The sequence below is a fragment of the Eublepharis macularius genome, chromosome 18 (assembly GCF_028583425.1).
Source record: "Eublepharis macularius isolate TG4126 chromosome 18, MPM_Emac_v1.0, whole genome shotgun sequence".
Classification (NCBI taxonomy): Eukaryota; Metazoa; Chordata; class Lepidosauria; order Squamata; family Eublepharidae; genus Eublepharis; species Eublepharis macularius.
The window spans coordinates 17,476,883-17,491,997 of NC_072807.1; the positions used below are offsets into that span (position 1 = coordinate 17,476,883).

Here is a 15,115-nt window from a genome sequence, read left to right on the forward strand (position 1 = left end):
GGACCCAAATTCATAGCGCTGCAAACCACAGACTAATTTCGAAGCCTATAGGCCCCATTGAATCCCAAAAGCAGATTGGCAATAGGTTCTGAGACTGGTGAAAAGATGGAATTCTGATGTCGAAATTAGGTAGAACTCATTGCAAGAAAGGTAGAACTCATTGCAAGTGGTTCTTAGGTGGCTTTCAAAACAATGTGAACTAACTATTAGACTGATTCGTGGAGGAGAATTCTGTCAAACGCTGTTTGCTTTGATGTCTGATGGAACCTCCATTCCCAGTAGCAGTATATCTGAGCACCAGAGGCTGGGGGAAAAATAGGGAATGGCTGTTGTCTTCATCCTTCTGCCTGCGGGCTTCCTGGAGGACTCTGGCTAGTTGGAAAGAGAATTAGAGGGCCCTTTTGCCCCGATCCAGCAGCTGGATTATTTGGGGGGGGGTGACACCTAAGTGGTTTTCTTTAAATTTGGATGCATTTGACAGACCTGCCTCTTAGGGCTGTTATGGCGTTTAGCTTTAATTCTTTGAGCCTGTAAATCAGTGAGTTGGTAAAAGTGCCAATGATTGTCCAGTTAATTGCTCAGTGGTGCTAGTTGTAACTGAGAGATGCTGAGGATGAAATGGAAGACTTCCTCGTGTTCTGCCCCTGTGTCGGGGAACTTCCTTTTCTCGTTTTGGGACTGCCATCCAGAGCGTGGGCGGGGCTAGGAGCAGGGCCCGCAATGACCACTGCCTCTCCTTCAGTCTTTAATCAGAAGCAGCGGGAAGCTTATTCTTTTGGACAAGCTGCTGACGAGGCTGCGCGACAGAGGGAATCGGGTCCTTATCTTCTCCCAGATGGTGAGGATGCTGGACATCTTGGCCGAGTACCTGACCATCAAGCATTACCCTTTCCAGGTAAGGACAGTGGGGGATGTGGACAGAGTCACCCCTTTTGGTCCATAAAATGACTTGTACGTGTACGTTTAATACATACGTATGAAGCTGCCTTATACCGAATTGGACCCTTGGCCCATCAAGATTATCTACTGATTGCAGTGGCTCTCCAGGGTCTCAGGCAGAGGCCTTTTACATCACCTACAGCCTGGTCCTTTTAAGTGGAGATGCTGTGGATTGGACCGGGGACCTTCTGCATGCCAAGCAGACGCTCTACCCCGAGGCCTGGCCCCCTCCCCAACGGCTTCATCATTGCATGGTCATAAAAGTTCAGCTAACGGGCGGGAACGAGAGACAGTCCACAGAAGGATGTACAAGCCCCATCTAAGCCCAAGAAGGGGAAAGAGCAGGGTGTAAATAGAAGAAATAAAGGAAGGAGAACTTTTCGAAGGAGGCAGCTTTGAATTTTATAACACTTCATGTAGATAGTGGTTGCAGTGTTTGTGGCAAGCAGGAGGAGGGGTACGTTCAATGCCAGGGTGGGCGAAAACACCCATCATGGACTGACCCTTCCATAGGAGTTGTGTGTGTGTGTGTATTATGTGCCGTCAAGTCACCCCCGACCCATGGCAACCCTATGAATGAAAGATCTCCAAAACGTCCTGTCATTGACAGACTTGCTCAGATCCTACAAACTGGAGGACGTGGCTTCTTTTAGGTTCTCGTTTTAGGTCCTCTTTCCCTACCGCCTTCTGCTTTTCCTGGCATTATTGACTTTTCCAGAGAATCTTGTCTTCTCATGATGTGACCAAAGTACGACAGCCTCAGTTTTGTCATTTTAGCTTCTAGGGAGAATTCAAGCTTGATTTGCTCTAGTACCCACTTACTTGTCTTTTGGGCTCTCCATGGTATCCACAGAACTTTCCTCCAGTACCACATTTCAAATGAATCAGTTTTTTTCCAGTCAGCTGTCTTCACTGTCCAGAGGAGCTGAGGGGATAGGAAAAGGTTCTGCCTTTCTTTTTAAAGTGGTGAGGTAGTTCTTCGCGGTCCTGGTTCTCTTCTCCAGGTGATGAGAAAAGACAGGACATGCCCCTTCTGTAGAGGAAGAACGTGGAGACATCTCGAGACGCTTGCTTGGTGGTGTTGGATGTGATCTCCTTGGTGTGCAGGAAAAGAATATGGGGAGGAGAATGTGCTTCTGGTGTATTGAAAGGCTTGTAGGAAGCTGTGTGCTTTCCTTGCTCAGCAGCTTTCGGAGACTGCTGGTTCATCTAGTCTGGTACTGGCTGCTCTGACTGGCAGTGACCTTGCCAGGAGTTCAGGCAGAGAGGGATCTTTGTCCTCAGTACCTAAGAGCATATAGCTGAAGATGCCAGGGACTGAAGCTGGGCCCGTCCCCATGCCAGGCACGCGCTCTGCCACTGAACTCTGGCCTTCTGCAACGGGTCTGTCTTACCCTTTTGAAAAAAAAAGAAAAGAGCCCAGTTCTTTAGACGGATCCTGGCTCTCAGCCTGTAATGGGAGCTGTGTTGTCACCTGGTGCATGCTGACGCTGCCCAGGCACCGTCCTTGGCAGCAACAGGGTTATTTTTAATCGGCTTGTTATTTTTAAAGTGCTGAGTTGCTCCGAGCTGGAGGGAGCTGGAGGGGGACCTGAGTTTCTGGTGCAGCCGGCGTCACCTGGGACTCTGGGGCGGGGGCTGCAGTTACACGTGAGGTCTTTCTCGTCCTCTGTTTTTTAAACCACCGTTCACTTTTGCAGCGCCTGGACGGCTCGATCAAAGGCGAGATCCGAAAGCAGGCGCTGGATCACTTCAATGCCGATGGCTCGGAGGTACGGGATTTGGCTGCAAAGGAGAGGCGGGGAGAGGACGGCCTCAGGAAGGGTGGGAGGGGGGTGCTGAAGGCAGGGCGTCCTATCTGGCTCTCAAGAGAAGCATCTTTGGGAGCATTTTTGAGTCTGGAAGGCTTGGAGGTGAGAAGACGACCAGGAATGGGAAATGTCCTAAAGCTTGGCCCCTGGCTTACTCTGTCATCGGGCGTGAGCTATTTGATTGCTTTTGGAGTTTCAGAAATGTTCCACTGGCAGGGCAGGCACTTTCTGAGAGCCGCATTAACCCTGCCTGCATGAATCATTAAGGGCGTAAATGGAACTGGGTATTGGAAAAATGAGACTGAGATATAGAGGACACCAAAGAAGGTCCCTCTCCTGACTCATGCCGTGGCCTGCAACTGTTGACACAGAATCCCTAGTGCTAAGAATGCCTGCAGCAGCCTTTTGCTGCTAACAGGTGCGCTCCTAAGCAGAGTTGCACCCTTTGAGGCCCACTGAAGTCAGTAGGCTTAGAAGGATGTAACTGCTTAGGATTGCAATGTTAGGGAACAAGCCAGCGAGTCCCTGGTTCAAATCTCACCTCTTCCCTGAATGCACTGGGCAAACCGCTGTTTCTGAGCTCTGTTTACGTTTCCCCTTCCCTTGGCAATCTTGCAATACAGCGGCCTGCAGATTACTGAGGGCAATCGATATGAAGCATTTTTAACACACTGCAGCAACCTCAGAAGGAAATCTGCGTTTCTAGTCCTCCCAAAAGTTGGACCAGCATTCCCGTCAATGACATGCATGTAGTTGAGATATGTGCAACCACAAGGTCCCAACGAAGGATTATTTCCCTTCCTTTTTAAATAAAATGTCTTCTTCCGTGTAGCCTGGAGAAGATTCTTGCTTCCTGCTGCAATTTAAGAATTATTATTTGCATCTGCTTGAAAGTGTTGTGCAAGTTATTATTTGCCAAAATGAAATGGCCAGGGTCAATTTTTGGTGACCCAAAAGCCAAGAAAAAAACCATTTGAGCGGCCTGTTCTTTCCTGTTCAGCCTCTTGCTGTTCCAGTCTTAATGCTCATAACCTAAATCTAGAAAAGAATCCACATAGTACATTTTCTTAGGACCAACCAGATGACATGTTTGCTTATTTTATTTTACGTCATTTATACCCTGCCTTTCTCTCAAGCGGGGACCTAAAGTGGCTAGCATCATTCTGCTTTCCTTCATTTTCTCTTCACAACAACCCTGTGAGGGAGGCTAGCCTGAAAGAATGCGACTTGCCCAAGGTCACCGTATGGGCTTCCATGGCAGAATGGGGATTTGAACTTGGGCCTCCCAGATCCTAGTCTGGCACCCTGACCACTACACCACACTTAACAGCGTTCAAGCTTTCAAGTTCTCCAGAACTGTAATTCAGTCTGGGTTTATGCATCCTAAGCTCTTGTTATTTAGAGTGTCTCAGGTGCCATTTGTCATGTAGCCCAGACCAGCAGTACACCTGATCCGCTTTTCTAATAAGAAACTCTCTTGAGTTGGCACACGGGAGTACCGGCCCCGTGTCCGACTCTTGCTTTACTCGTCTTCCACCTGGTTTGAGGTGGTGCCGCGTGACTGACGTGTGACCTTTTCCTCACGTGCTCAGGACTTCTGCTTCCTACTCTCCACCCGAGCTGGAGGGCTGGGGATTAACTTGGCCTCCGCGGACACTGTGGTGATCTTCGACTCAGACTGGAACCCTCAGAATGACTTGCAGGCTCAGGCGCGGGCTCACCGGATCGGGCAGAAGAAGCAGGTCAGAGGAAGGGCCGCGTGGCCTCTTTTGCGGCGTGCCGTTTGCCTCAAATGAGGCTCCTCCCACAGGCGCCTCTCTGTTGCATCATCTTGCTGTGCCATTAGGGTGGTTGCGTTTTGGTTCCATGAAAGGTGCCTGAAGCAGTAGGCTGGGCAGACTTCAGGAAAATGGGAGGAGGAAGGTGCTGGAGCCTGCTCCACCTATTCTTTTTTCACTTTATGTCATTTATACCCTGCCTTTCTCCCCAATGGGGACTCAAAGCAGCTTATTTTGTTCTTCTGTCCTCCATTTTATCTTCGCAAACAACCATGTGAAGTAGGTCAGGCTAAGTATGTGTGACTGGCCTAAGGTCACCCCCTGAGCTTCCATGGCCAAGTGAAGATTCGAATCTGGAATTCCCAGATCCTAGCCCAACACCGTATCCACTGCACCATGCTGGCTCTCAGCTGGGCCTTTGACTCTAGTGGTTTACCATGCGCTAGCTTTGTGTTTGATCCTTAGGCGCTGATGTTTTTGAGCCTCAAAAAATTACAGTGGGGCCCTTTACAGTTGGGGGTGCTTTTCTACAAGCCTGGGGGACGCCCCAAGTTTGCAGAAAAATAAGAACCATTAAAACAATATTGTGGTGTTTTAAAAGAAACCTAAAATAATAGATGTCTGCTTTTTAAAGATGGGAATGCCACTAAGATCTCACGGAAGATGTTGGTGGCTGTTGAGGGGGTTGCTGGGCAACCCCCCCACCATCATTGCTGAGGATTCCGAGCAGCAGTTAGTGTCAGAGCGGGAGAGGAGGTGAAGCCGGAGGGAAGGGGAGGGAAGCAGAAAAGATTAAAAGGGAAAGTTGAAGATGGAAGAGGGGGGCACAAAAGGGTGGGTGGGTGAGGGAAGGGAGTGGGGGAGAGGCTGCCAGGGGTGGGTGGAGAAACAGAAAAAGGTGGGAAGGAGAGAAAGAAATGAGAGGCTGCAGTCACTGCCGGGGTGGGGACAGGAAAAGCTAGAGGGGGATAGGGAATGGGGAAATGAGATCGCACCTCTTCCTCTTCTATTTCTTCTTAATTCTCCCTTCTCTTATTTCTACTTTTATGGAAAAACCAATAAAACATGTTACAAAAAAAAGAGAGAGAGATTGTGCCTCTTCCCGTGCACAAGACCCCATGGATCCAACACTCATAAAATTCTATTCTCCTCACCTTGGGTATAATTTTGATTTCGGGCTCACAATAATAAAGCAATGTGCCCCCCTCTTCCATCTTGAAGACCAGCTAGATTTCCAGTGTATGAGCTTTCGAGAGTCAAAGCTCTTTTCTGCTCTTGAAAGCTTGTACCCTGGAAATTTAGTTGGTCTTTAAGGTGCTACTAGTTTCAAATCTTGATCTACTGTAGACCAACATGGCTACCCACAGTTTCCCAGGTATTGGGACTAGGTTAGAACTTTCTTTTTTTTTTCTTTTCTTTTTTTTGCTTCCGAGTGTGAGGGTTTCTGCCCTGCTGCTGCAGAAAGAATTGCACAGGTGAAAAAAAAGCCCTTTCTTTCAGGAGGCTGTAACATAGGTGCTAAGATTTGGGTGCCCCTGCGAAGAATTCTATGGGGAGATAGTGTAGCTCTGTAGTAGGGCCCTTACTTTGAGTACTGAAGGTTGAAAAGATCTCCCTTCGTTGGGAGAGATCTTTCTATGAGGTCTTCTTGGAGATCGGTTGGCCAGTCAGAGTGGTGGGCTAGTTGAATGAACAGTCCGAGTTGATGTCTGATAAATTCTTTTGTTCCCACGATTCATGTGTCCTCCCTCTGAACAGGTGAATATCTACCGCTTGGTGACAAAGGGGACAGTGGAAGAGGAGATCATTGAGAGAGCCAAGAAGAAGATGGTACTGGACCATCTTGTGATACAGCGCATGGACACCACAGGCCGGACTGTCTTGGACAACAGCTCTGGCAGATCCAAGTAAGCAAAGGGACTGAGAGCAGACCGTACCTCTTTGAGGTGTGCCACTTGAAAACAGCCATGTCTGTCCTCAGCATACATTTGAGAGCTTCCCCTTTTTTTTACTTGATGTAATTGCAGCTCAAACCCTTTCAACAAAGAAGAGCTAACAGCCATCTTGAAGTTCGGGGCTGAAGATCTCTTCAAAGAAGTAGAAGGGGAAGAATCAGAGCCGCAGGTGGGCCTTCCCTAAGTACGGTGCAAGGAATGAATGCATTTGCAAAATGTACGTCTTGCTTTTCTGCATGATCGGGGCCACCCTGGTGGCAGACAATTAGAAAAAAGAACATTATTAAAACAGATCCTCAAACCAATTAAACCCAAGACTAAAATATATTAGTACAAACACATAGGGCAAAGAGGAGGGGTCACTGAAAGAACAGCAAAAGAAACAAAAGTCTTCACTCGATGGTAGAAGACAGTGATAGGAAAGAGATCGATGGATATCCTGAGGGAGGCAGCTCCATGAATTTAGGGTAGGTTGGAAGTAGGAGGGCCTTAAGGTATGCTGGTCCCAAACCATATAGGGCTGTTGACTGTTTCTCTCTTCTTACGTGTTAGTAGCAGAGAAACCTCACTCCACGTGAGCTTCAAATTGCCCACCCAGTGAGGAGGCTGCCTGCTGCATCTGCATGATCCCCTGCTCTGGCCTTTTTTAGTCTGTAGGCGAACACAGAGCAGTGACTCATGCAGAACAAGAGAGAGAGAGCTCCCGAGAGCATGAATAATTTTTTCCCCTTGCATGCCTCTAAAAGTAAATCTTTGGGGGCATAAAGGGGCAGTGGGGTTGGATCCGTTGCAGCGTTTCCACAGATGAAAGTACTTCAGTCCATGGAGAGCAGCGTTCTTGAGTTCCCCTCTCCCACGGCCACCAAAAATGCCCTCTCGAAATCCTCTGCTGAGAAAGGGATTAAAGTCCTTGCACACATGGAAACTCTTCACTGGATCCGAATCCAGTTCGTTTCCAGTTTTAATTTAGGCGGAAGAAAGGGTGCCTTATCTTTCCGAAGTTTGGGGGATTCTGCGTAAACCCTTCTTCCACATTCTAGTCCAGTACCTTTGGATCATATTGGCTTTTCCCCATAGTTTGTTCTTGTCGTGCTGGTTTGGAAGTTGATTAATGCAGATTCTGTTCCTCAGTTCCTTTTTGTCGACGTTTCTCTCTCGATTTCTGTTCCTGCTGCTTTCAGGAAATGGACATAGACGAGATCTTGCGCATGGCTGAAACGCATGAGAATGAAGCGTCCACAAGCGCAACGGATGAACTTCTGTCGCAGTTTAAGGTATAGCTGTGGATAGGGGGAGATACTGGTCCTAGAACAGAGCAGCGAAAGGGAATGTCTTGAAACGTAGGATGTCTACTAGCCCAGGTGGTTTTTAAAATGGTTTGAATGAAATTCATGGAGGATAATTTGGTTGGTTGCTGGTTAACTGTGATGGCTTAAAATGTTTGGAGGTAATTATTGTTGGATATTGGGGGAAATCACTTGCTGCTTCATGCCCTGCCTGTGAGTTTGGGGGCTATTGCTGAAGACAAGGCGCTTGGTCGGAGCTGGCAAAGCTGTTCGTAGGTCCTCTCTGGAAGTACTTCAAGTTAAATTCTTCTGACTCGCCTCACAGGGTCATGGTGATGATTAAATGGTGTGTGGGGAGATAATAAAACAGCTTGGGGGGGATCATGTACATCATCGTGAGCTCCTTAGAAGAAGGGTCAGATCAGCAACTTGATACTCAGCTTTATACTGAATCCGACCCTTCTAGCCTGGAGCTGTGGCTGGTAATGTCTCCTCAGGGCATTGATTATGCAGGGGTCATTTCGTAGAAGAAGAGCTGCAGGAACTCATCAGCATAACTGATTTGCATATGCCACACCCCCGGACATCACCTATCCTGGCTGTTTTGGACCCAATCCTGGCCATTCGGGACTGAAATTGGGCCCAAAATGGCAAAAAGGGGCTGAAAATGGCTGAAAAGGGCCCCAAAATCGTCAGGATTGGGCCGCTGCTGAGCAGGAGAGTGATCCACCACCTGTCAGAGGCCCAATCCTGGCCATTTCGGGACCAATCCTGGCTGTTTTGGGCCTGATCCTAGCCATTTTGGGCCCAAATTGGGCTGTTTTGGCCCTGAAATAGGCCAAAAATGGCCGAAAATCAGTTGGGTGGGGTCACATGATGTGACCTTTTCGGAGAACTACCGGAACTGTGTTTCTGCATGTTCCCCTCCAAAATGAGCCCTGTGAGTATGTGGTTTGCCACTGAGCTAGGGCCCCTTCCCTTACCCCTTTCAGTTATGAATTGTTGCGATCACTGGGAAAACTTAAGAGCTGTTGGGTCTTTGGACTCAGGTTCCAATTTCTGCTAGGCCGGGGGTCCCCACTGTGGTACCTGTGGGCACAGTGGTGCCCGCCAACGCCTGTTGTGGCACCTAGAAAGCGGGCTGGGCCATCTGGGATGTCAACCCAGCAATGCTTTTGGTTGGCCATTGGAGATTTGGTTGGCTGTGCAGATTGTTACAAACTGCTTTGGTAGCGACTGCCACCACAGCAGAATGATCTTCGCTGTGTGACTGAAGGTAAGCTGCAGCAGCCATTTTGTGGCTGGTTCTACCTCCTGAGGCAGCCATTTTGTGGCTGTACCTACCATGCTGTGTCAGAATTCCGGGATCAAAAAGGTTGGAGACACTGTTTGAACTTGTCCAGTGACTTTAGAGAAGGCATCCTCTTTGAGCCTCAGTTTTCCAGTCTGTTACTAGAACTTTCCACCTTCTCACCCCAGCAAGAGAAAGCAGCTTCTAACATCTGAAAATGGGCAATGAAACTGGCTCACAAGAACAAAACGAGAGACGTTTTCCTTCCAGGTGGCAAACTTTACAACAATGGAGGAGGAAGAAGCGGAGCTGGAAGAGAGGTCACAGAAGGACTGGGATGAAATCATCCCTGAAGAGCAGAGGAAGAAGGTGGAGGAGGAAGAGCGCCAGAAGGAACTGGAGGAGATCTACATGCTCCCCAGAATTCGCAGCTCAGCTAAAAAGGTACAACCGGAATGATGTGAGCACTGCAGGGTGGTTGTGAAAAGACAGAAACGGTCCCGAATGTGGGACCAAATCGAGTTTCCCAAGAAACTCAACTGCTTAAAAAAAGAAAAAGAGAGCACGTTTCCACCTTGAGTCTCACATAGAAAGAAAGTGGGTTAAAAAAATGGTGAATTAAGTTTCTAGCCCTTGCTGTTAGAGAGAGATGTTTGAAAGTGTTCAGGCAGCAGCCATTTAAGACTCAGATGGCGAAGGAGTGACTAGTTGCCCTCCTTGTCTCAAACACTCTGACGAGTGATGGAGAATAATGATAGAAATTGTTCAATAAATGCTGAATAAATTGTGGAAAGCTGGCAAAAGCCATGCGCTTTGCTGAATTTAGCTCTTCTTGAAGAATGTGGGTTACCTTGGTGCAGAAACTTTATTTTTGAGGCGTGGTATAACCAGGGCTTTTTTTCAGCTGGAGTGCAATGGAACGGAGTTCTGGAACCTCTCAAAAATGGTCACATGGCTGGTGGCCCCGCCCCCTGTCTCCAGACAGGGGGGAGTTTAGATTGCCCTCCACGCCTCTCCAGCAGAGCAATCTCAACTCCCCTCTGTCTGGAGATCAGGGGGCGGGGCCGCCAGCCATGTGACCATTTTCTCCGAGGGCAACCCACTGAGTTCCACCACCTCTTTTCCCAGAAAAAAAGCCCTGGTGGTAATGCACAGCTGGGTGTACTGACAGTTGGGCGGAGCGAGATGTGATTGTTTATGTCACCCATCCTTCAGCATACATGGTGCGATATGAAAGGACAGGGCCATGCCTCCAAAGAGAGTACAGCCTCAGTGCTGGCATTCAGAGAGGGGAAGGGGGTTGGCGTTGAGAGAAAGAGAAATGCTAGTGGGAGCAACTGCTAGAATTGTGCTGAAAGCAAGTGCAGCCTTTCCCTCCCACTCCTGTTGCATTGCAGCACAACCAGGCCTCACAGGAGCTACTACAGGAGCACGCTAGCTACTGCTTTGTTACAGACAGGCTGAGAACATTTTCCGGGGCACTTCGACTCAGCTACCCGAAAAACCGGTCCCCGTAACTGGAATCTTGATCAGGTCGTGAAGTGATCGGGCTTTGGGTGCCCATTTGGAATTTTGCTGGGACCTCCGCTGTTGATCTCTCTGCTCTCAACAGGCTCAGGCAAATGACAGCGATTCGGACATCGAGATGAAGAGGAAGCTGCAGAGGTCTTCGGGCTCGGAAAGCGAGACGGAAGACTCGGATGATGAGAAGAGGCCCAAACGCAGAGGGCGGCCTCGGAGTGTTCGGAAGGACATGGTGGAAGGCTTCACAGACTCGGAAATTAGGAGGTTGGTGAGGAGCTCACTGCCAAGGGATAACAAGTATGGCCTTTTCAGAAAGTGGTGTGGCATTCCCTAAGCTGAGGGTCAACCCACGGGCTTGGTCTCTACTTTATCTAAAACGTTTTATACCCTCCTATTTTATTCACTGATTTTTAAATGAATATCCTATCCCCTTAGCCTAAAGCAGGGCTTGCTCACTTTTTCTTTAATGAGAGGTTCTTCTGTGTAATGAAAAAAGTAATGAAAAATAGCCCGAGCTACTTCCTCAACCCTTGGCATGGTACCATGTTTTGTTTTGGCCTAGATATAGTACAAGAACTTGAAAGAGCCCCAGAAGTGAATGTATCAGTTAAGCAACATAGTGAAAGTACTACAGAATAAAATCCGTTAGAGCAGGTCTTTTTGTGAATGTTTCCTTCGTCTTCCGAAGGATGTACAAACTACCCTGCAACAGCTGGTGAGCTATCAATCAGTCATGAGCTACCTGTTGGAGACCCCAAAGGCATTTGGGGTGTCTTCCATCAAAACAAGCACACAGTTAAATAAACAGAGAGACAGTATTGTGTAGCGGATAGAGTGATAGACTAGTGTCTGGGCACCCCAAATTCTATTCTTTTCTCCGCCATGGAAGCTTGCTGGGTGATCTTGGGCTAGTCACACACTTGGAGTCTAACCTGTCTTACTGGGTTGTTTTGAGGAAGAAAATGGAAGAGAGGAGAATGATGTAAGCTGCGTTGGGTCCCCATTGGGGGAAAGGCAGTGTATAAACGAAGTAAAATAAAATATTACGACCCCACTCAGACACTACAGCCAGTTGAAAACAGAATAGCTGTCCTGAAAACAGTTAAGATTGTGAGAGCAACACCGTACAAACCGTATGAAATGTATAATGCATCGGGAATGGAAAACGTCAGCCGCATTCCTCCAACCAGCTTGTCTGCACCAGCCAGACAGGGCAAGATCCAGCACAGTGCAGGGCCCCCACTCTCCCATCTCTGCAAAAAGTCCTAGAAGAGTATGAAAGACTGCTGAGACCCTCAGATGTTTTCAAGGCTGTTTTCAACAGTAGTAAAAGTCAGCAATGAAAAGCAATGAAATTAACAACAGCAATCGACCTCTAATGCAGCAGGGAGGTTAAAACAGCTAAGAATTGAGGGCTTTTTTTCAGCTGGAATGCGGGGGAACGGAGTTCCGGAACCTCTTGAAAATGGTCACATGGCCGGTGGCCCCGCCCCCTGATCTCCAGACAGAGGGGAGTTGAGATTGCCCTCTGCCGAGGGCAATCTCAACTCCCCTCTGTCTGGAGATCAGGGGGCGGGGCCACCGGCCATGTGACCGTTTTCTCCGAGGGCCGCCCACTGAGCTCCCCCACCTCTTCTCCCAGAAAAAAAAGCCCTGTAAGAATTACTTTGAAACCAACAACTCACAAGTATAGCAAGCAAAAAATGTAGATTCGACTATAACAGGAAAAGGGATTCGGGAGAACCAGTAATCTGAAAAAGCTTCGGCAAGCAAATAAGGCTTAACCTGGCAGCGGCAAGGCGTTAATTTTGGTGTCAGGTGAAGGTGCTGCTCACGTGAGGTGCCAAGAAAGGGCAGGCCTCTTTCTTCTGGTGGGCTCTTAGCTTTGGGTGTGTGAATAAAGGACTGTTCTGTTCGCCTGGGCAGGTAGGGATGGGGGCCCAGCAGACGTCTCTAAGATGCTCTTTCTTTCAATTCCTTCAGGTTTATCAAGGCCTATAAGAAGTTCGGAGTTCCCCTGGAGCGGTACGTGCAGATAGATTTGGTCCCTTGAGAACCAATCGGTTGACTCGGTTTGTTTTCTGAAGCCTGCGTTTCCCAACAGCTGGATGTTTCATTTGATGGGGATGAAAGCGTGGAAGGGGCGGGATCAGGGGGCGAGGCACATGTCGCAAGCCCTTTCCTTGCTTTCTGGCCTTCGAATAAAGACGTTTGAGGAGATACCAACAGTATTAAAAGTAGAAGAGTTACAGGGCAGTTTGAGCTCCCGGGATGGTCAAGGGGGGGCTAATGGATAGGGTGTTAGACTTGGGTTCAAATCTCTGTTCACAGATTACTGTTTACTAGAATTCTCCTAAAGCTCTTTTTCTGCCTTCCTCCACTTCTGCTTCAACAATAATCTGCCATTTGTTCAGGTTTCACTCTGAGGCAGGTGGGGGAAGGTCCGTGGCTCAGTGGCAGAGCATCTGCTCGGCATGTGGAAGGTCTCAGGTTCTATTCCTGACATCTCCATTTAAAAGGCTAAGGTATATGATGAGAAAGATCTCCTGAGACCCGGGAGAGCGGCTGCCAGCCTGAGCAGACAATACTGCCCTTGATGGACCAGTGTGTCTGATTCAGTGTAAGGCAGCCTCATGCACACAAATGTTACTGTGTGTATAGTCTGGAGAGCCTCCCTATCAGGAGGCTGGAAATCGATGTGGATTTCCCCATGGCTATCTTTTGACCCCAGGATACTGTTTCTACAAACATAATACACAAAAGAAATAATGACATTTCTAACTCAGAGCAACAAGACAGGCTCCATGTCATGTGACTTAAACAGTGTCTTTTTTCTGGGGGCATTAAGGATCCATTTTGTTTCGTCCCATCTCTTCAGACTGGAGTGTATTGCCCGGGATGCTGAGCTGGTGGACAAGTCCGTGGCTGACCTGAAGCGCTTGGGAGAGCTTCTTCACAACAGCTGTGTTTCCGCGATGCAGGAGTATGAGGAACAGTTGAAAGAGAACCCAACAGAAGGTGAGTCCAGAGTTCAGCATTTTGTTCATGTTGGTTTGGTGTAGCTGCTCGGTAACCTGGAGGGTGTTTGCAATTTTGCCACTTGGTTTGAAAGAGATCCACCTGCGGACGCCAGGATCACTGTTGAACTCAGTGGGTTGCAGAGCCGGGAAAGTGTTGGCCCCCTTTTGGTGCTTGCGAGTGGAGTGAACAAGTGACTTGTGTTCCTTTCTGATAATTTGTATTTGAAACATGTTGGGTGTGTGTGTGTGTGTGTGTGTTCCTCTTCAGGCAAAGGGCCCGGAAAGCGGAGAGGCCCCACCATTAAGATTTCCAGCGTCCAGGTGAATGTGAAAGCTATCATTCAGCATGAAGAGGAGTTTGCAATGTTGCATCAGACTATCCCGGCAGACCTGGAGGAGAGGAAGAAGTGAGTTTTGGAGATTCCTGGGCAACTGGATAGGAAGTATGTGAGGACGGCCGAGGGAGAGCCCCACCTGGTTGGAATCACCTTGGCATCATGTTGCTTGTTTCGCTGACTTGGGTAGCAAAATATCCATCATTGCGACGGTCGGGCAAAAGGCCTTGACTACTGTAAGGACCCTGCAGTGAGCTCCCTCACAGCCTCATTGACTCTCCCTGTCAATGTAGGCCAAGTAATAGGGCAGGCTTTGCATCTGGGGCACTACTCCCTTCCCGTAGGAGTGATCATAAGCCATTTTTGGAAAGAAACGAAAGACAGGCAAACTGGAATGGGGACGGGGGAGGGGGCTGTGGCTAAACTTGCCTTGGTCTGGGACGGGGTAGGTTTTTCCATCCACTTAGCTGCAGCCCAAATTGCAGTTTCTTTTCTTTGAGAACGGAGCCTTCCCCTTCATCTGGGTTGTCCCATTGTAGCTGTTCCTTACCTGGTCACGCTCGGCGGGGACCAAGAGACAGAACTTGGCATGTCGCTTTTATAGAAATAGGCTCTGTAGAAAAGGTAACTCTGTCTCATCTAGATCAAAGACCCGTCTCTTAGTTATGGAAGATTTAGATGGTGGACAACCACTCCCTGTCCGTCCTTTTCGTCCTCCTGCCAGAGACGGGTAGAGAACGATACTACGGTTAAGGGGCTTCTTCCCATCTGTTTGCTCTTGGGTTGATTCTGCAGGTTTTGCCTCTCTTGCCGCGTCAAAGCTGCCCATTTTGATGCTGACTGGGGAGTGGAGGATGACACTCGCCTGCTCCTCGGAATTTATGAGCACGGCTACGGGAACTGGGAGCTTATCAAATCGGACCCAGAGCTGAAATTAACAGACAAGGTACAAGAATCGTCGCGCGCACCGCTTCCCCCTCTCCCCATGTTTAGTTTCTTCCAGTGTCCTTTGCAAAATAACACAAGCCCAGTGGCCCCTTCAAAAGAGCAACATTTATTTTAGCATGATCTTTTTGTGAGCCTTCCCTGCTGAAATAACTGCTGTTGGTCTTTAAGGCGGCGCCAGGCTTCCGTTTTATTTTGTCACAACCGACTTAACGTGGCTGCCCCTCTGCA

At 48.6% G+C, this 15,115-nt stretch overlaps 1 protein-coding gene across 5 annotated transcripts in view; it reads left to right on the forward strand.

The window, feature by feature from the left end:
- CHD2 (chromodomain helicase DNA binding protein 2) overlaps positions 1–15,115 on the forward strand; it is a 78,514-nt gene that overhangs the window by 47,748 nt on the left and 15,651 nt on the right. For all 5 annotated transcript variants that reach the window (XM_055002113.1, XM_055002117.1, XM_055002116.1 and 2 more), the window contains 12 exons: positions 743–895; positions 2,640–2,711; positions 4,343–4,492; positions 6,287–6,435; positions 6,556–6,652; positions 7,665–7,757; positions 9,331–9,504; positions 10,673–10,848; positions 12,568–12,609; positions 13,463–13,602; positions 13,873–14,011; positions 14,735–14,885. In XM_055002113.1, the coding sequence (XP_054858088.1) occupies positions 743–895; positions 2,640–2,711; positions 4,343–4,492; positions 6,287–6,435; positions 6,556–6,652; positions 7,665–7,757; positions 9,331–9,504; positions 10,673–10,848; positions 12,568–12,609; positions 13,463–13,602; positions 13,873–14,011; positions 14,735–14,885 (1,536 nt within the window). The remainder of the gene's footprint in view (positions 1–742; positions 896–2,639; positions 2,712–4,342; positions 4,493–6,286; positions 6,436–6,555; positions 6,653–7,664; positions 7,758–9,330; positions 9,505–10,672; positions 10,849–12,567; positions 12,610–13,462; positions 13,603–13,872; positions 14,012–14,734; positions 14,886–15,115) is intronic.